Source organism: Staurois parvus, unplaced genomic scaffold (assembly GCF_062004578.1).
Source record: "Staurois parvus isolate SC_StPar_1 unplaced genomic scaffold, SC_StPar_1.0 ptg000347l, whole genome shotgun sequence".
NCBI classification, from domain to species: domain Eukaryota; kingdom Metazoa; phylum Chordata; class Amphibia; order Anura; family Ranidae; genus Staurois; species Staurois parvus.
The window spans coordinates 6,675,993-6,698,533 of record NW_028318143.1 but is presented as its reverse complement, the minus strand read 5'-3'; the positions used below and the strand labels follow the sequence as shown (position 1 = coordinate 6,698,533).

Here is a 22,541-nt window from a genome sequence, read left to right as displayed (position 1 = left end):
TATTTATTTCTTCACTTTGTTTTTTTAGCTATATAATGGTTTGTACCACTTTTTCATGTAGCGCAGCATTTTTTCACTTCACATTATAGTTGTATAAATTTGCCCCCCTGAGACATGCGTTGTGTGCACTAGCGGCTACAGCATTTAATTGTAATAATAATAGTTTTATTTTTTTTATTTCACCATAGTTAGCGCTCGAGGTATTCAATTTATTTTAAAACTTGGAATCTGATTGGGTGTTGTGAGGCAGGACAGACAGTTAGAACTAACGCCATGAGATTTGTGTTCAATAAGACATTGGAGTTATTTACTAAAACTGGAGAGTTCAAAATTTGGTACAATTCTGCATAGAAATTAATCAGCTTTCAGGTTTTATTGCTGAAGCTTAATTGAACAAGCTGAAAATAGAAGCTGATTGGCTGCACCAGATTCTGAGTGCACCAGCTTTAGTAAATTCACCCCATCATGTCAAGTTATATTTTAGCTATAACATTTTTCTGCTCTCACTTGTCTCTCTGGGACAGCAAGTAAAGATATATCTGCCCAGCCGGACACAAACTGCATAATTACCCCAATGAATATTTCACATTTCCCTAATCTATCCAAAACTTAAAAAAAAACGTTTTATCATTAGAGGCACTCTGAACATGTGTCTTTATTGTAGCCCGGATAGAGAAGCTATTGGCAATTATAATTAGACAGTTATTAAAGCAGAGCTCCAGTCAACTCTGAAAAAAATAAAAGTCAGTAGCTACAAAAACAGCCACTACCTGGTCACGCCAGCCGGGTTCACTGGCCATCCTCTCTCCCTGGCACCAGCATCTTAAAGCGGAGTTCCAACCAAAAGAGGAAGTTCCATTTTATAGATTGGTCCCCCGCTCCCCATTAAGGATTGGCACCTTTGGGTGGGGGGGGGAACTGGTACCCGAATTTGACAGGTACCCTCCCTCCTGAAAGTCTTGTGGGATACGTAACAGGTCCCAGAAGACGAGGGGGCATTCAGGAGGCGCAGCGCAGTGCTACTCGCGCATGCGCAGTGGGCACCTGGCTGTGAAGCTGCAAGCTGTCACAGCCAGGTGCCCACACTGAAGATGCTGGCCTTCTGGAATACAGGATGGCCGGTGAAACGGGCTGCGGCAGGGGCAACATGGGACCGAGGGACAGGTAAGTGGCTGTTTTTTTAAAAGTCAGCAGCTACAGTTTTTGTAGCTGCTGAGTTTTATTTATTTACAGAGTGAGTGGAACTCCACTTTAAGTGTGGAAACCCAGCTGTGACAGCTTGTCCACTGCATATGCGCGAGTAGTACTGCGCATTGTGTATAGTACCCACTCCCCAAAGGTGCCAATTCCTCACAGGGAGTGGGGGACCAGTCCTTATAGCGGAACGTCCCCTTTAGGGTGGAGCTCCTCTTTAATACCTGATAAATGCATATTCTTTAACCATATATCTTCTTGTTTTAGGGTCCACCGGGTGCTCCAGGACGAAGTGTAAGTTAACTGCTAAATGTCAAAACTTAAATTTAAATAGATGAATACTGAATACAGCATGTATTCTTCCAGTGTATCCTTTAGGGCTCATTTACACTGGCATTGCCTTTTGAAAATGTGATCGGCATTGGATCACTTTCAGAGGGCAGTTTACAGGCAGCAGTGTCCCTTTACTGTACTGTAAAGGGACACTGATAGTAAAGGGGACTGCACTGTAAAGGGGCACTGTGATAATAAAAGGGACTGCACTGTAAAGGGACACTGTGATAATAAAAGGGACTGCACTGTAAAGGGACACTGTGATAGTGAAAAGGACTGTACTGTAAAGGGGCACTGAGATAGTAAAGGGGACTGCACTGTAAAGGGACACTGTGATAGTGAAAAGGACTGTACTGTAAAGGGCACTGTGATAGTAAAGGGGACTGCACTGTAAAGGGGCACTGTGATAATAAAAGGGACTGCACTGTAAAGGGACACTGTGATAGTGAAAAGGACTGTACTGTAAAGGGGCACTGTGATAGTAAAGGGGACTGCACTGTAAAGGGGCACTGTTATAGTATATGGGACTGCACTGAAAAGGGGCACTGTGATAGTAAAGGGAACTGCACTGTGAAGGGGCACTGTGATAGTATATGGGACTGCACTGTAAAGGGGCACTGTGATAGTAAAGGGGACTGTACTGTGAAGGGGCACTGTGATAGTATATGGAACTGCACTGTAAAGGGGCACTGTGATAGTAAAGGGGACTGTACTGTAAAGGGACACTGTGATAGTAAAGGGGGCTGTACTGTAAAGGGGCACTGTGATAGTAAAGGGGACTGTACTGTAAAGGGGCACTGTGATAGTAAAGGGGACTGCACTGTGAAGGGACACTGATAGTAAAGGGGACTGTACTGTAAAGGGACACTGTGATAGTAAAGGGGACTGCAGTGTAAACGGGCACTGTGATAGTAAAGGGGACTGCACTGTAAAGGGGCACTGTGATAGTAAAGGGGACTGCACTGTAAAGGGGCACTGTGATAGTAAAGGGGACTGCACTGTAAAGGGACACTGATAGTAAAGAGGACTGTACTGTAAAGGTGCACTGTGATAGTAAAGGGGACTGTACTGTAAAGGTGCACTGTGATAGTAAAGGGGACTGCACTGTAAAGGGACACTGATAGTAAAGGGGACTGCACTGTAAAGGGGCACTGTGATAGTAAAGGGGACTGCACTGTAAAGGGGCACTGTGATATAAAGGGGACTGCACTGATAAGTGGCACTGTCTCAATGGAAGTAAAATGCCATGTTTTGTACAGACTTGGGGAGTTCTTCATGTATAAATCAGTGTCATAGGTTTACCGGTTCCATAAATGTATCTAGTACACCATTTTTGTGCTGTTTCTAGGTTTGATATTGTTTAGTATTAATGAATGATGTTGCCTCTTCATTACAGAGACTGGTGGACATGAATTCTGCTATTCAGGCCCTAATGGAGTCACATGCAGCACTGCGGGTGGAGGTAGGACACCATTTTATTCATTTTTCATTAGAATTTGTCAGATGTAAGTAATATAATTTTACTGAATGAAGAAATATGTATGTCAGTTTGAGATGGTATGATACTGGTAATCAGTTGCATCATTTGGATAATGGCTTGTTTATATCAAATGCAGTCAAATGTGTTTTTAAATACAGCATGAAAGCAAATGAAAGAAAAATGAATACATTTCAATGAGACTAGTTTACATCATTGCTGGGCTTTCATGTGTGTTTAAAAAAGTACAGAATGCTGCATTTTTTGCACATAAATGCAACTCAGTAATAAAAGAGAATAAATCAAATAATGCCTAAACAAAAGCGCTACAAATGGAACAAAAAGGGATTGCATTAAAAACTAGACCTTAAAGTGATTCTAAAGGTTGTAATTTACAAAAAAAAAAACAAACATGTTATTCTTACCTGCTCTGTGTAATGGTTTTGCACAGAGCAGTCCCGATCCTCCTCTTTTTGGGTCCCTCGCCGGTGGTTCTGGCTCCTTCTCCCAAGTGCTCCCAATACAAGCCTCTTGCTATGGAGGTTCTTGAGCAGGCTCACTCCCAAGCTACGCTCCTGTGAATGGACATTGTACATGAACACACAGAGTGCAGCTCAGCCCGCCCCCCACTTTCTCCTCATTGACTTAACTGGCCGTGATTGACAGCTGCAGGAGCAAATGGCTCACGCTGCTGTGTGAGCCAATGAGGAGAGAGAGACTCAGGAGAGTGGTGGCTCTCATGCACATTGCTGTATTGAGATGGGGCTCAGTTAAGTATAAGAGGACGGGGGGGGGGGGGGGGGGCAGAAGATTTTTTACCTTAATGCAGATGATGCATGATGCATTGAAAAATCTGCTTTTAGAACCACTTTAAAAAGACTGCTTGGACCTTGAAGAAGGGGGTATTATCCACAAGCCTGAAAATTTGGTTAGTGCAAATAAAAAAGTATCATGGACATCATTGTTTTTGTGACCTTAAAGAGGTAAATAAGGTCCACCTGTTTGAGCTCCTAGATTTTAATATTCAGAGTGAAAATATAGATTGCACATGATGATGATGATAAGAATTTTGCTCATCCTCATCACTTCCTTGCACCCCTAAAACATGGCAACTTTTTAATACTACTACTCCTTTTTAATACTATTACTACTACTCCAGCCACTGTTTTTTTTTTTTTTTTCAAGAGAGTAGGTTAAGGTATATTAAATACCACAGTGTAGTGCTAACAGAAAACTAAATGATAGCTGGTGAATAATAAATTGTGGTAATAAATACAAAATTAGTGCACAATAACCGATCCCCCTGACATCCACATCAGAGGGATCCACATATACATAAATATATAAATATAATAATGATTGATAGATTATGTGTAACACGTGAATTCCCTCTCATTGGGGATATACAGTGCTCGCAGTCTCCGCTTTAATTCATCCCAAAAGTGTTCGGGTTGAGGTCAGGACTCTGCAGGCCAGTCAAGTTCCTCCACCCAAAACTCGCCCATCCATGTCTTTATGGACCTTGCTTTGTGCACTGGTGTGCAGTCATGTTGGGACAGGAAGGAGCCATCCTCAAACTGTTCCCACAAAGTTGGGAGCATGAAATTGTCCAAAATATCTTGATATGCTGAGTGAAGTGTTAACCGTACACACAAAAAATGTGAAATGCCACTATAAATGTGCAAAACCAACTGAAAACAAAAATGCTGTAAAAAGTCCCAAAAACAACAACACATTTGGTGGTGCTCCAACTTCACTCTCATGCAGTTATAGTGATGTGTAGGTGATCAACAGGTGATAATCCTCCAGTGGCCAGAATACCCCCTCACCTCCTCACATAGACCCAAAAGGGCCAGCTCGCTTTGGGGATCAACAGATCCTACAAGGACAGACTCCTCCCAGACTTCCCCTCAATGGTGGAATACGTCTCCAGCCTCCAACCAGCTATCAGCAAGCATCTCCCAGGATCATAATAAAACACAAACAGAGATCCTCCATATTGTAACCTGTTTATTCCAGCTTAAAATTCAAATAAAAAATGCCCACTCACATTGTTTTCTTCACATCTCAGCTCGTCTACCACATGCTATGGGTGTATGGCCACACACTCCTAGGAGTAGGACCCTTTTTTAAGGAGATCTCCCCTTACTTCCTGTGTCAGTGACACCAGGGTAAAAATGAAAGTGTTCAGGTGTCACTGGCACAGGAAAACACAGACAGATGTTCTCATCCTCTCCTTCTAAATATTACAAAAGATCCATAACATAAAACATTACATCTTAGGCCCCTATCATACTACTTTGATGTGGTTTCCCTCCAGAGTGAGTGCAGTGCCGTGTACACAGTTTTCTTGCGGGTTTCCCATGCTTTGCCATAGACTTTTTCATTACATGGCACATTTTTGGTATGTTTTCTGAAAGCGCACCAAAAGTCCTCTGACTTTTGGAAAAGCACCAAAACTGCCTGATCTAGCAGTAGTCTGTGTCAAAGCACAGCTAACCCGCACAAAACCCACGGGTACACTGCACAGCGTACAGACCGCAGTGGATCAATGTGAAGCCGCCCTAAAATGTTACAGTTGTAATCAGAGAAGATATTGAGTGTCTCAGTGGGGGGCGCTAAGCCTTCCCTGATGTGTCCAAAACTGGAAATACTCTGGGTTGCTTGGAAAAGAAATTGTAAAAAAAAACTGGTATTTCTGTGCAGATTTGTGAAAAAGTTATTTTTTTTAAATTCTAACTTTTGTATTTTTCTTTTTTTCCCCCAAAATGTTGTCAACACTGTCTTCTATGAATTGTATTCTCCTCTCTTCTATTCCTCTTCTGCTCCTCCTGGGTTGGTTTCTGACATCTGATTGGTCTGCTCACTTCTCCTTTATGCCATGTTTCCTACGCTCCGATCAACACTGCTACTGACCAGAGCTATCAGAATACTGAGGTATCAATACTGGATTTCAGCACAGAGATCTTTAAAACGCTCCACTACCTGACAGATTTGATGCACAGTATAAAGAACCCACCTGGGACCCGGGACAATCCAGCGCGAATATGTCGCGACTTGCTCGACTGTGAACGCAAAGTGGCAGATGGTACGTATTCAAGCCTGTTTTGTCACATCCCAGCTCATTGAAGTAAATCTAGTGTTTGCTCCTTTTCCGTCTGGTAAATGTATCATTGAAAGTGTTTGTTCGAGTGAAAAAAAATATATGTTCTTGCCAGAAATCTTGTAAACTGATAACCCCCCAGTGATCTCTGCCTATACTGCACACTTAGGCCTGCTTCACACCTATGCGTGTTGCAATTGAGGCATTTTTCCGGTTTGTTTCGCTCTTTTGAACATGCATTTTTTATGCTTTTTTGAATATGCGTTTTTGGCACATTTTTGAAAATGTGTTTTTGAGGCTTTTTTTTCCCAATTGGAAAGTTCTGAGTGTGACTTATATACAACTTTGATATGACTTTACACTCTCTGGCACTCAGAGTTGCATCAGAGTAGTGCAGGAACCTTTTCAAAGTCTCAGTGACTTTGAAAATGTTCCTGCATTACTTTGATGCAACTTGGGTGCCAGAGAGTGTAAAGTTGCATCAAAGTTGTATCAAAGTCACCCTCAGAACTTTCCTATTGGCCAAAAAAAGCAAAATGCATAAAAAAAACACAACACTGTTTTTGGTGTAGTTCCATTGCCATCTGTTGCAGCAAAAACGCAATCAACTTCTGGAAAAAAAAGTCCCTGACCCTTTCCAAAAACGCAGCTGCTGATAATGCATTAATGTGAATGTGCCCCATAGAAAACCATGTTAAACTGACTGTAATGCATTTCTTCAAACCAGGCCTTAGGTTTTTTTTTTTCTGCCCCTCTATGTTAGCCTAGGGGGGAGATTTACGAAAACTAGAACACTCAAACCCAAGAGCAAAAATGTAATATACTTCAGCTTACCAGCCCTTGTATGTGGAGGCTGCATTAGTTTTCTTCCTTCCACGCCTTTCCCCTTTATCTTTACCCCATAATACTGCCAGTAACACACTTCCTGTCCTAAGTTGACAACGTTCATCCACTGTATTATATCTATGGAGTAGCATATTTGAAATGGGAGATTTACTGAAACTGGTGCATGCAATCCATGCAAACTCTTGCAGATAGTGTATTGGCCGAGATTTAAGGTCTGACCTCTAAGCCACCGCACCATCCATAAACAGTGTATGCATCCTAATTATTTTATGACTGTACACACTTTTTCCTAACCATGCATTCTGTTTTTAGGAAAGTACTGGATTGACCCGAATCTCGGATGTCCATCAGATGCTATAGAGGTCTTCTGTAACTTCACAGCGGGAGGACAGACATGTTTATCACCAGTTACTGTGACAAAGGTAAAATATAACAGACAGAAATCAAGTCTGCTTCCAGAATGTTTGAGAAAATAAGGGAAGGAGCCTGTTAAGTAGCTGTTACCTGTACAAAGCATTACATATTAGTTGCCAATTATTTATACCACAGTACACAGCTTTACTATATTCCAACTCCAAAGCTCTGTCTTAAAAAAAATTAATCTGCATACAGTGTTGCATGACAGAGCAGTTGTCAATCAAAATATCCCAGCGCTGAAAACTGAAAAATGGCCTGGCAATGAAGGTGTATCAGACTGGTACTCCAGTGGTTAAAGACATGCTCTCCCATTATTTTCTTAGGCCCAGTTCACACAGGCACACTTATACATACGCCCGTGCAAGGGCCATGTTTGCCGGCACAGGCATCGCCATGCAGGCAGTCCCATCAGTCATATCGAGACACAGTGGCTGCATGGACACATCCAATGCTCCAAATTTGACATCCGTGTGGGTGCAGGTGCGTGCAAGTCTGAGACTGCACTTTCACACTGTGATGAACCCACATGGGTTTCAAACTGGGAGCAGCCGCTGAGTCCCAACTGACATAAATGCACGGGGATGCACAGAACAAATGCCCTCACACGGGTGTATACTTAAGTACGCCTATGTGAAAGGAGTTCTTATTGTATACAGTATAATGTTTTGAAGATTATTACTAGAAGGAGCTCTATACTGGGCACAGCCCCATTTAACATCCCTTCTTAAGAGCTGTTAAGATGAGTTATCAGCCACATAGAGGAGCATATTTTCAAGAGTCATCTAAAACATTCACTTGCTTTGTGAGAAGGAGCAGTAAAGCAAAAGCATTGGGCAGCATTGCACAACAGAAAGCAGAGCCTGCAAATGTTATGAGCAAATGTGGTTGCCTTCCCGTACATATACAGTGGGGCAAAAAAGTATTTAGTCAGCCACCAATTGCGCAAGTCCTCCCACTTAAAAAGATGAGAGAGGCCTGTAATTGGCATCATAGGTAGACCTCAACTATGAGAGACAAAATGAGAAAAAAATCCAGACAATCACATTGGCTGATTTGGAAAGAATTTATTTGCAAATTATGGTGGAAAATAAGTATTTGGTCACCTACAAACAAGCAAGATTTCTGGCTCTCACAGACCTGTACCTTCTTCTTTAAGAGGCTCCTCTGTCCTGCACTCATTACCTGTATCAATGGCACCTGTTTGAACTTGTTATCAGTATAAAAGACACCTGTTCACAACCTCAAACAGTCACACTCCAAACTCCACTATGGTGAAGATCAAAGAGCTGTCAAAGGACACCAGAAACAAAATTGTAGACCTGTGCCATGCTGGGAAGACTGAATCTGCAAAAGGCAAGCAGCTTGGTGTGAACAAATCAACTGTGGGAGCAATAATTAGAAAATGGAAGACATACAAGACCACTGCTAATCTCCCTCGATCTGGGGCTCCACTCAAGATCTCACCGCGTGGGGTCAAAATGATCACAAGAACGATGAGCAAAAATCCCAGGACCACACGGGGGGACCTAGTGAATGACCTGCAGAGAGCTGGGACCAGCGTAACAAAGGCTACCATCAGTAACACACTATGCCGCCAGGGACTTAGATCCTGCAGTGCCAGACATGTCCCCCTGCTTAAGCCAGTACATGCCCGGGCCCGTCTGAAATTTGCTAGAGAGCATTTGGATGATCCAGAAGAGGATTGGGAGAATGTCATATGGTCAGATGAAACCAAAATAGAACTGTTTGGTAGAAACACAACTCGTTGTGTTTGGAGGAGAGAGAATGCTGAGTTGCATCCAAAGAACACCATACCTACTGTGAAGCATGGGGGTGGCAACATCATGATTTGGGGCTGTTTCTCCGCAAAGGGACCAGGACGACTGATCCATGTACAGGACAGAATGAATGGGGCCATGTATCGTGAGATTTTGAGTGCAAACCTCCTTCCATCAGCAAGGGCATTGAAGATGAAATTTGGCTGGGTCTTCCAACATGACAATGATCCCAAACATACTGCCCGGGCAATGAAGGAGTGGCTTCGTAAGAAGCATTTCAAGGTCCTGGAGTGGCCTAGCCAGTCTCCAGATATCAACCCCATAGAAAACCTTTGGAGGGAGTTGAAAGTCTGTGTTGCCCAGCGACAGCCCCAAAACATCACTGCTCTAGAGGAGATCTGCATGGCGGAATGGGCCAACATACCAGCAACAGTGTGTGCCAACCTCGTGAAGACTTACAGGAAACGTATTGAGATGAACTTTTCATATTGACCAAATACTTATTTTCCACCATAATTTGCAAATAAATTCTTTCCAAATCAGCCAATGTGATTGTCTGGATTTTTTTCCCATTTTGTCTCTCATAGTTGAGGTCTACCTATGATGCCAATTACAGGCCTCTCTCATCTTTTTAAGTGGGAGAACTTGCACAATTGGTGGCTGACTAAATACTTTTTTACCCCACTGTATAATTACAAAGTATACACAGAAACAAGATGATATTGTGCAAATCTAAAACAACCATTGAGAAATCTGAACTCCAGGCAGGCAAATGTTTATTTAAATATGTTCCTTAATAGCCAAAGAGGATGTAAATCCACTTTGTATGCACTAAATGTCTTTGCAAACCCAAATATTACCATATTAAAGTAGCAGTGACATCATCACTGTGCAACTCATAACTTGTAAAGAGCGCAGAGATGTGGGAGGGGCCCAGAAGGCCCACCGACTACAGGCTGCCTGCAGAAAACTACAGGAGGGGGTGGAGACAAGACCAGTCACCCTGGACAAGGAGAGAGCGCAGTAGTGGCGGTCTTCATTACAGGACAGTCATGCACAGAAGTAAATTACTGGATTACTGTACAGATCTAAGAGAACTGGACAAAGCACACAAAAATCAAGCAAGAATACACATGACTTTTGTGTTTAGAGAATTATTGTTTGAGTTCAGCTTTAGGATCTGTTTTATTTATTTGTGGTGGTCACACAAAATGTCGAGATAGATAGATAGATAGATAGATAGATAGATAGATATACACATATACAGCTAGGTCCATATATATTTGGACACAGGCACAATTTTAGATTTTTTCAGGTATTTACCAAACATATTCAAGCTATAGTTCTATAATGGATATGGGCGGAAAGTGCACACTGTCAGGTTTAATTTGAGGGTATGTACATCCGAATTGGAGGAAGGGTTTAGGAATTACAGCTCTTAGGAGTAGCCACCCCCCCCCTTTTTCAAGGGACCAAAAGTAGTTAGAAAATTAATATAATCATAAATAAAATGTTAATTTGTAATATTTTGTTGAGAATCCTTTACTGGCAATGACGGCCTGAAGTCTGGAACCCATGGACATTACCAAAGACTGGCTTTCCTCCTTTCTGATGCTTTGCCAGGCTCTAACTGCAGCTGTCTTCGGTTGTTCATTGTTTGTGGGTCTTTCTGCCTTTAGTTTTGCCTTCAGCAAGTAAATTGCATGTGCAGTTGGGTTGAGATCAGGTGATTGACTTGGCCATTGCAGAATATTCCACTTCTTTTCCTTCAAAAGCTCCTGGGTTGCTTTTGCAGTGTGTTTTGGATCATTGTCCATATTGTAAAGCGTTGTCCAATCAACTTTGCTGCATTTGGATGAATCTGGGCGGACAGTATATCTCTAAACAATGAAGAATTCATCTGGCTGCTTCTGTCTTCTGTCACATCCTCAATAAACACCATTGACCCAGTGCTACTGGAAGCCATGCATGCCCATGCCATCACACTGCCTCCACCATGTTTTACAGATGACGTTGTGTACTTTGGATCATGAGCTGTTCCAAGCCTTCTCCACATTTTTTTCTTCCCGTCATTCTGGTACAGATTAATCTTAGTTTCATCCATCCAAAGAATGCTTTTCCAGAACTGGTCTGGCTTTTTTAGATTTTTTTGGCAAAGTCTAATCTGGCTTTTCTATTCTTCAGGCTTAGGAATGGTTTGCACCTTGTGGTGAACCCTCTGTATTTGCTCTCGTGAAGTCTTCTCTTGATTGTAGACTTTGACAATGATATGCCCACCTCCTGGAGAGTGTCCTTCACTTGTCTGGATGTTGTGAATGGGTTTTTCTTTACCATAGAGAGATTCATGTGATCATCCACCACTGTTGTCTTCCATGGACGTCCATGCCTTTTTATGTTGCTGAGCTCACCAGTGCGTTCTTGTTTCCTCAGAATGTACCAAACTGTTGATTTGGCCACTCCTAATGTTGCTGCAATCTCTCGGATGGGTTTGTTTTGTTTTTGAAGCCTTACAATGGCCTGTTTCACTTGCATGGACAGTTCCTTTGAACACATGATGTAGGTTCACAGCAATAGATTTCAAATGAAAATACCACATTTAGAATCAACTCCAGACCTTTTACCTGCTTAATTGATGAAGAAAGAACAAAGGAGTAACCCACACCTGGCCATGAAACAGCTTTTGATTCAATTGTCCAATTACTTGAAAAAGGAGGGGTGCCTATTCTTAAGAGCCGTAACTCCTAAACCCTTCCTCCAATTTGGATGTACATACCCTCAAATTAAACCTGAGAGTGTGCACTTTCAGCCCATATCCATTATATAACTATAGCTTGAATATGTTTGGTAAATACCTGAAAAAAAACTAAAATTGTGCCTGTGTTCAAATTATATATGGACTTAACTGTATGTGTGTATATATATATATATATATATATATATATATATGTATATGTATATATACACATATATACATACACACAGTAAATGGAGTGCAAAGTCCAACCTAACCACAGCTGAATCTCAAATGCAGCTAAAAAATGGCACCTGCTAAATCCTTACCAAGGGCGTGATTGGGAATTTTGAAGGCACTTGCGGTGAACTGCTAAATCAATGTGCATTCCTGTGCTAGCTATAAATGGGTTGGACTGCTGATCATTCTTCCTTTTTTCACTGTGTGAAGAAAATAAGGCTTCTAGGTTCTACTGACAGCAATTATGAATTACAGTTACTTATATAGCACCATCAATTTATGCAGCTCTTTACATACTGTATATATTATAAATCAGCCAATCGGTTCCACCACAACAAAAAGGGCACCAGTATGCAATTGGAAATGGCTATTATTGCTGTCATGCTCTAACCAACATTTTCTGTTACAAACAGCTGGAGTTTAATGTGGGCAAAGTGCAGATGAATTTTCTCCATTTGCTGAGCTCTGAGGCTGTCCACACCATCACCATCCACTGCCTGAACACCCCGGTCTTAGGAGGAGACACACCGATTACCTTCAAAGGATGGAATGGCCACAAGTTTGAAGGAAACAAATTACTTGAAAGAAATGTGATTCTAGATGAATGCAAGGTAAAAATTTGCTGGATTTATACAAGTCGTTTTTATAGCACAATATGTACATTAATAACAGTACCCCTCTGGGGGGGAATTAGGGATTTGTTTGTTTTGACATTTTGATTTGTTGATCAGTGATGATCACTGTAACAGTAATGTTTTGCACTGCTATGAATGGGTTACATTCATGACAGCTGTGATTACTAGTGAACTGTGATTGGCTACAGCTAATCACATGGTACATGGTGCTGTGATTGGCACAGGTAGAATGTGATAGCTGTGAGCCAATCACAACATCACTGTAGAGGAATCTTACCTCACCTTTAATAGTCCAGTGCCCCTTCCATCTTCTGTCCATCTTCATTGGCTGGAATGGGATGACTTCACTCCTGTGGATGCGCAGACGTTCAGTCATTTCTGCACACAGGTGCTGTGCCAAAATGTAACCTGAGTTGCGCTTGCACAGCTCAGTGTATATTCCAGAGAAGATTGCAAGCAATAAAGACCCTGCTTTTTCAAAGTCTTTAAATCTGGGACTTTAGGCTGGCCTTAGACGGTTCATTTTATTTTTGGTTCAGATAGTGAGAATAACGAAAACAAAAAACAGATTCCTCCATGCACAAAAAAGAGGTGAATAGAGAAATTGCCCCGCCATGACTTTCTATTCTGCAGCCTACTGTTCATGCAGCAAAACTGCGGGTTCGTTTGTTCTGCGCAAAAAAAAAAAGCAAAGTTCTGTGTCTCTGTTCTCTGCAATTCAAGCCTATGAATTCTGAAAATACTACATTATGGCCACTAGATAGCCATGAGATCTACTTATTTCCTATGATAGTCAGTGCCATCTAGTGGTTATAATGCGGTATTTTTCACACTCACACATTCGAAATGCAGAGAATATAGCCAAAGAACATTTGATTTTGCCAAATTTGCACAGAACTATTTTACATGCAGCTTCAATGGACAAACAGTTTTGCAAATGTATTTTATAAATACACCCCTTAATGTGCTCCTTAAATTGCATGTAAATGCAAACTATTCATATTACACCATAGACAATCCCCCTGCAGTTTGGGGGCTGGGAGCACTAGGAAACGTTTGCTCTGCTGCCATTGGTGCAACTATAATATGGCTAGGGCATGAGTGATTGATGGTAGTGAGGGCTAGGCTATGTGCATGTCAAACTGTGACATCAAAAGCTAACTACAGGACTACAGGCTCACTGTATTTTTGCAAAAACATTTTTTTAAATGATACAAGGCATGGAGGAGATCAGCTATGAGGAAAGATTAGAGGAACTGAATTTATTCTCTCTTGAGAAGAGGAGATTAAGGGGGGATATGATCAACATGTATAATACATAAGGGGGGATATGATCTCCATGTATAATACATAAGGGGGGGGGGAATATGATCTCCATGTATAATACATAAGGGGGGGGGGGATATGATCTCCATGTATAATACATAATGGGGGGGATATGATCTCCATGTATAATACATAAGGTGGGGATATGATCTCCATGTATAATACATAAGGGGGGATATGATCTCCATGTATAATACATAAGGTGGGGATATGATCTCCATGTATAATACATAAGGGGGGATATGATCTCCATGTATAATACATAAGGGGGGATATGAACTCCATGTATAATACATAAGGGGGGGATATGATCTCCATGTATAATACATAAGGGGGGATATGATCTCCATGTATAATACATAAGGGGGGGATATGATCTCCATGTATAATACATAAGGGGGATATGATCTCCATGTATAATACATAAGGTGGGGATATGATCTCCATGTATAATACATAAGGGGGGATATGATCACCATGTATAATACATAAGGGGGGATATGATCTCCATGTATAATACATAAGGGGGGATATGATCACCATGTATAATACATAAGGGGGGATATGATCTCCATGTATAATACATAAGGGGGGATATGATCTCCATGTATAATACATAAGGGGGGATATGATCACCATGTATAATACATAAGGGGGGATATGATCTCCATGTATAATACATAAGGGGGGATATGATCACCATGTATAATACATAAGGGGGATATGATCACCATGTATAATACATAAGGGGGATATGATCACCATGTATAATACATAAGGGGGGTATGATCTCCATGTATAATACATAAGGGGGAATATGATCTCCATGTATAATACATAAGGGGGGATATGATCTCCATGTATAATACATAAGGGGGGTATGATCTCCATGTATAATACATAAGGGGGATATGATCTCCATGTATAACACATAAGGGGGGATATGATCTCCATGTATAATACATAAGGGGGGATATGATCACCATGTATAATACATAAGGGGGGATATGATCTTCATGTATAATACATAAGGGGGGGGGGGGTATGCTCTCCATGTATAACACATAAGGGGGGATATGATCTTCATGTATAATACATAAGGGGGGATATGATCTCCATGTATAAATACATAAGGGGGGATATGATCACCATGTATAATACATAAGGGGGGATATGATCTCCATGTATAATACATAAGGGGGATATGATCTCCATGTATAATACATAAGGGGGATATGATCTCCATGTATAATACATAAGGGGGGGATATGATCTCCATGTATAATACATAAGGGGGGATATGATCTCCATGTATAATACATAAGGGGGGGGGAATATGATCTCCATGTATAATACATAAGGGGGGGGGATATGATCTCCATGTATAATACATAAGGGGGGGATATGATCTCCATGTATAATACATAAGGGGGGGATATGATCTCCATGTATAATACATAAGGTGGGGATATGATCTCCATGTATAATACATAAGGGGGGGGGATATGATCTCCATGTATAATACATAAGGGGGGATATGATCTCCATGTATAATACATAAGGGGGGATATGATCACCATGTATAATACATAAGGGGGGATATGATCTCCATGTATAATACATAAGGGGGGATATGATCACCATGTATAATACATAAGGGGGGATATGATCTCCATGTATAATACATAAGGGGGGGATATGATCTCCATGTATAATACATAAGGGGGGATATGATCTCCATGTATAATACATAAGGGGGGGATATGATCTCCATGTATAATACATAAGGGGGGATATGATCTCCATGTATAATACATAAGGGGGGGGAATATGATCTCCATGTATAATACATAAGGGGGGGGGAGGATATGATCTCCATGTATAATACATAAGGGGGGGATATGATCTCCATGTATAATACATAAGGTGGGGATATGATCTCCATGTATAATACATAAGGGGGGGGGGAATATGATCTCCATGTATAATACATAAGGGGGGGGGATATGATCTCCATGTATAATACATAAGGGGGGGATATGATCTCCATGTATAATACATAAGGTGGGGATATGATCTCCATGTATAATACATAAGGGGGGGGGGGATATGATCTCCATGTATAATACATAAGGGGGGATATGATCTCCATGTATAATACATAAGGGGGGATATGATCTCCATGTATAATACATAAGGGGGGATATGATCACCATGTATAATACATAAGGGGGGATATGATCTCCATGTATAATACATAAGGGGGGGATATGATCTCCATGTATAATACATAAGGGGGGATATGATCTCCATGTATAATACATAAGGGGGGGATATGATCTCCATGTATAATACATAAGGGGGGGGGATATGATCTCCATGTATAATACATAAGGGGGGGATATGATCTCCATGTATAATACATAAGGGGGGGATATGATCTCCATGTATAATACATAAGGTGGGGATATGATCTCCATGTATAATACATAAGGGGGGGGATATGATCTCCATGTATAATACATAAGGGGGGATATGATCTCCATGTATAATACATAAGGGGGGATATGATCTCCATGTATAATACATAAGGGGGGATATGATCTCCATGTATAATACATAAGGGGGATATGATCTCCATGTATAATACATAAGGGGGGATATGATCACCATGTATAATACATAAGGGGGGATATGATCTCCATGTATAATACATAAGGGGGGATATGATCTCCATGTATAATACATAAGGGGGGATATGATCACCATGTATAATACATAAGGGGGATATGATCACCATGTATAATACATAAGGGGGATATGATCTCCATGTATAATACATAAGGGGGATATGATCTCCATGTATAACACATAAGGGGGGATATGATCTCCATGTATAATACATAAGGGGGGGGTATGATCTCCATGTATAACACATAAGGGGGGATATGATCTTCATGTATAATACATAAGGGGGGATATGATCTCCATGTATAATACATAAGGGGGAATATGATCACCATGTATAATACATAAGGGGGGATATGATCTCCATGTATAATACATAAGGGGGATATGATCTCCATGTATAATACATAAGGGGGGATATGATCTCCATGTATAAATACATAAGGGGGGATATGATCTCCATGTATAATACATAAGGGGGGATATGATCTCCATGTATAATACATAAGGGGGGATATGATCGCCATGTATAATACATAAGGGGGGATATGATCTCCATGTATAACACATAAGGGGAGATATGATCTCCATGTATAATACATAAGGGGGGATATGATCTCCATGTATAATACATAAGGGGGGATATGATCACCATGTATAATACATAAGGGGGATATGATCACCATGTATAATACATAAGGGGGATATGATCTCCATGTATAATACATAAGGGGGATATGATCTCCATGTATAACACATAAGGGGGGATATGATCTCCATGTATAATACATAAGGGGGGGGGGTATGATCTCCATGTATAACACATAAGGGGGGATATGATCTTCATGTATAATACATAAGGGGGGATATGATCTCCATGTATAATACATAAGGGGGAATATGATCACCATGTATAATACATAAGGGGGGATATGATCTCCATGTATAATACATAAGGGGGATATGATCTCCATGTATAATACATAAGGGGGGATATGATCTCCATGTATAAATACATAAGGGGGGATATGATCTCCATGTATAATACATAAGGGGGGATATGATCTCCATGTATAATACATAAGGGGGGATATGATCGCCATGTATAATACATAAGGGGGGGTATGATCTCCATGTATAACACATAAGGGGGGATATGATCTTCATGTATAACACATAAGGGGGGATATGATCTCCATGTATAATACATAAGGGGGGATATGATCTCCATGTATAATACATAAGGGGGGATATGATCTCCATGTATAAATACATAAGGGGGGATATGATCACCATGTATAAATACATAAGGGGGGATATGATCTCCATGTATAATACATAAGGGGGGATATGATCTCCATGTATAATACATAAGGGGGGATATGATATCCATGTATAATACATAAGGGGGGATATGATCACCATGTATAATACATAAGGGGGGATATGATCTCCATGTATAATACATAAGGGGGGATATGATCTCCATGTATAATACATAAGGGGGGATATGATCTCCATGTATAATACATAAGGAAGATATGATCTCCATGTATAATACATAAGGGGGGATACGATCTCCATGTATAATACATAAGGGGGGATACGATCACCATGTATAATACATAAGGAGGGATACGATCTCCATGTATAATACATAAGGGGGGATATGATCTCCATGTATAATACATAAGGGGGATATGATCTCCATGTATAATACATAAGGGGGGATATGATCAACATGTATAGTACATAAGAGGGGATATGATCTCCATGTATAATACATAAGGGGGGATATGATATCCATGTATAATACATAAGGGGGGATATGATCTCCATGTATAAATACATAAGGGGGGATATGATCTCCATGTATAAATACATCAGTGGTTCATATAGTGAACTCGGTATAGAGCTATTCACCCTGAGGTCATCACAGAGGACAAGGGGGGACTCTACGTCTGGAGGAAAAGAAATGTAATCTTCAAACACAGAAAGGTTTCTTCACAGTAAGAGCTGTGAGAATGTGGAATCGACTCCCTCAAGAGTTGGTTCTGGCCAGCTCAGTGGATTGCTTTAAAAAAGTCCTGGATTGTTTCTTGGATACACAGAATATAATTGGATAATAAAATTTATAGGTAAAGTTGATCCAGGGAATATCCGATTGCCTCTCGGGGGATCAGGAAGGAATTTTTTTTCCCTGCAGGAGCAAATTGGATCATGCTTTGCTGGGTTTTTTGCCTTCCTCTGGATCAACTCTGGGTATAGGATTATAACTTTTTTTTTTTAATGGTTGAACTGGATGGACTTTTGTCTTTTTTTCAACCAGACTATGTAACTATGTAATATACACTTTAATTGGTTATATTTTGTGTTACCAGTTTAATGCATTTGCTGTCTTTCATAAGGCTTGACATTCTTCTTTACGAATAATCTCTGTATTTTTCAGATACAAGATGGCAGCTGGCACAAGACACAGTTCACGTTTCACACGCACGAAACAAATCAACTTCCGGTCATTCAAATGTCCCGATTGTCTCCTCCCCAGAAAGGACAGCATTACGTAGAAAACGGTCCCGTCTGCTTCCTCTGAAAGCGGTACAGATGCCTTGGGGGCACCTGCTAAGTGCAAATCTCTTTTCTATAAAGAGCATTAAAATTTACGAAGGTAGCAGTTTTGGCAACTGCGTCACGAATCAATGTGCGATCTTCAAAAGAAGCCAGAAGAGACTTCCTCCTAAGAAGGACGTATGGCATTTTAGAAAGAACTTCAATATTAATAGAGTATTTAATTTTTTAAAAATAATCATTGGTGTTTTTTTTTTATAAATAAAACTTTGCATTTGAATACGAACAAGTGAAAAGCACTGTACAAGTCACCTTCGAGGAAGCAGTTAGCTTGGCCTGGAGCAGTACTGGTTACGGCTCCAAGAAGTGCAATAACATGGTTGAAAGCAAATTATTCTGTTTATTGACTCCTTTTTGGGAGGAGAGAGTCAGCATGCCCAGCGACAGCAAAGGGATGAAACACTAAGTCGGATTCTGGTCCTTTGTGGACAAATACCTCTTTAGGTGATACCCTACCTCTTACGTATTGCCTGGTGCTTCTAAGTGTTCCTGTAATCCAGACTGGAGGAGGTTGTTTTGCTGCCTAGAGAAAAATATCCAGCCTATCAAATGTCTAGGAACTAGTGACACCACTGTGATGGGTCTAGAGCAGAACTGCATGAGGTGCAAATTGGGCAACCGCTGTTGGGACATGAGGTCAAGTGGGCCCATCCACGACCAACTCTTTCATGATCTACTAGCTGTGCTCATATTAGGGCTTTACAGACTTTGTCTTTCCTATATGTCTGCCTTCTCTGTTACCTTCGCTGCATTTAAAGGCAAAATCTTTTTTTTTTACATTTTGGATAGTGGAGAGGAATTATAACACCTGTCATGTTGTTTTTGCTCTGTGCTCCCCAGATGGATTCAACCTCCCTGTTTGTTTTGTTTATCTCTGAGAGTGAAAGTGAAAGAAAATCCCAAATTTTGGGTGGTCATCAGAACAGAAATAAAGGGAAAATCTTCCAGTGGTGACAACCAAGGATTACACTCAGTTTGGAGGAATTTCCTCTCACTTCCTGTTTTGGCTTTGGGACTGGGAGTGAAGGAAATTTCCCCAATGGGATATAATGGCAAAAAAAAGGTGGTATAACCTTTCATTACTCTACCCAAAATGAAAAAAATGTTTTTGATTTAAGTTCTACTTTAAGTATTCAAAAAGGTTAATATTTAAATATTTTTACAATCCCAGCATTAAAGCACAGGAAAGTTCCCCCTTTTATTTTCTTTTTTCTTTCTTTTCCTCCTCTCTCGTTGTAAGTTTGCAAAAAAAAAGTATATATACACTTTACGGCCACTTTATTAGGTCCACCTTGCTAGTGCGAAGAAAATATCTCCCACGCCATTACACCAGCACCAGCAGCCTGAACCGTTGATACAAGGCATAATGGATCCATGATTTCATGTTGTTTACACCAACATCTGACCAATCTGAATGTCGCAGTTGAAATCGAGATTCATCAGACCAGGCAGCGTTTTTTCAGTCTCTTATTGTCCAATTTTGGTGAGCCTGTGTGTGGCACCCGGTGTGGTCTTCTGCTGCTGTAGCCCATCTGCTTCAAGGTTCGATGTGTTGTGCATTCAGAGATGGTATTCTGCATAACTTGGTTGTAAGGAGTGTTTTTTTGAGTTACTGTTGCCTTTCTATCATCTCAAACCAATTTGTCCCATTGTCTCTGACATCAACAAGGCATTTTCCTCCACAAAACTGCCGTTCACTAACTATTTTCTCTTTTTCGGACCATTCTCTGAAAACCCTAGAGATGGTTCTGTGTAAAAATCCCAGTAGATCAGCAGTTTTTGAAATACTCAGACCAGCCCATGTGGTACCAACAACCATGCCACATTCAGAGTAACTTAAATCCCCTTTCTTCCCCATTCTGATGCTCAGTTTGATCTTCAGTCCGCGTCAAGATACCTAAACACATTGAGTTGCTGCCAAGTGATTGGCATATTAGCAATTTGTGTTACCATTGAACAGATGTACCTAATAAAGTGGCCGAAGAGTGTATATACTGTACAGATACACACACATTTATACACTCACATCTGAATGATATATACACTATACATCTGAAGGTCTATGGTCGTTACTACTAACAATTGTGGATAGAGAGCCTCTTTGCACTTCGCACCAGAAACATGTGACTTTCAGCAAAACAGCCTCCTCTCTTCTGGGTACCCGACATATCCCTTTTTATTAACCAAGGTGCTAACGGCTTTAGCTGAATTAATCCTGATATCTATATGTACTGGCTACATCAATATTTTCACCACTACAAGTCCTTTTTTTGAACTGCTCAGTCCACCATTTCAGTAAACCTTTATTTATATGAAAGGATCAGTCTATTTTTGTGATAACCATTCATAGCCCAATGTATATGGTGCATATAAAACCATCATGTTTTTACAATGAATTAAGAAAAATGTTGCAGAACAAGCTTTGCCTTGTTTGGGATGTACTTTATTTTTATTTTCAGACATCAAGTGGAATCCATGTTGTTATTGTGTGTATATATTTTGTAACATGTATTAAAATTTAAAAACAGCGGATATTTTAAAGTGCTGATGTTAAATTATAATAATTGTAATCGGTTCAGAAGTTTAGAGACATTTTTGCTATATTAATAGGTGCTATTTTTTATTTAATTGAAAAGTGTTTAAAAAAAAAATCCATGTTTTCATAAACATGTTGTTGCAGAAAATAAATATTATATTAAATTGGCTTTCAGCTAACATTTGACGTGGAATTTTTTTCACTTTATAAATTCTTTATTTTAATGTATTTTTAGTACATATGGGAAAATGGAATGTATCAGCAATTTACATAAAACTTAGAAAAATATATTCAGGGTATAAAAAACTTCAGGGAAAACTAAAAATATTCATACAATTGTAGCACTACTCCCATAGGAGCTGCGGGAATACTGTCCAGGTCTTCCCCAAAAGATTTGCCCCGCAGCCAGGCACATAGGCTCAGTCACACATTTCTTCAATTACCAGTCTAGGGGGTGTTGTTTTTGTTGTTTGTATTTTTGGGGGACTTGGATAGGGTTGAGGGAATTAGGTGGGATACTCCAAAAGCAAGAACTATGTACACTAGACAACTTTTAAGTTTTCTTTCGGATAAGGTATGACCAAGTCCACGCCTGAAACAAACAGTAGA

General features: G+C 40.4%; 1 protein-coding gene across 2 annotated transcripts in view; it reads left to right on the top strand.

The window, feature by feature from the left end:
* The window catches only part of COL24A1 (collagen type XXIV alpha 1 chain), a 384,809-nt gene extending 362,698 nt beyond the window's left edge, over nt 1–22,111 (top strand). For both annotated transcript variants that reach the window (XM_089684422.1, XM_089684421.1), the window contains 6 exons: nt 1,462–1,488; nt 2,924–2,989; nt 5,924–6,092; nt 7,266–7,375; nt 12,533–12,730; nt 19,218–22,111. In XM_089684422.1, the coding sequence (XP_089540548.1) occupies nt 1,462–1,488; nt 2,924–2,989; nt 5,924–6,092; nt 7,266–7,375; nt 12,533–12,730; nt 19,218–19,361 (714 nt within the window). In that variant the 3' untranslated portion in view covers nt 19,362–22,111. The remainder of the gene's footprint in view (nt 1–1,461; nt 1,489–2,923; nt 2,990–5,923; nt 6,093–7,265; nt 7,376–12,532; nt 12,731–19,217) is intronic.
* Nucleotides 22,112–22,541: the final 430 nt, after the last annotated feature.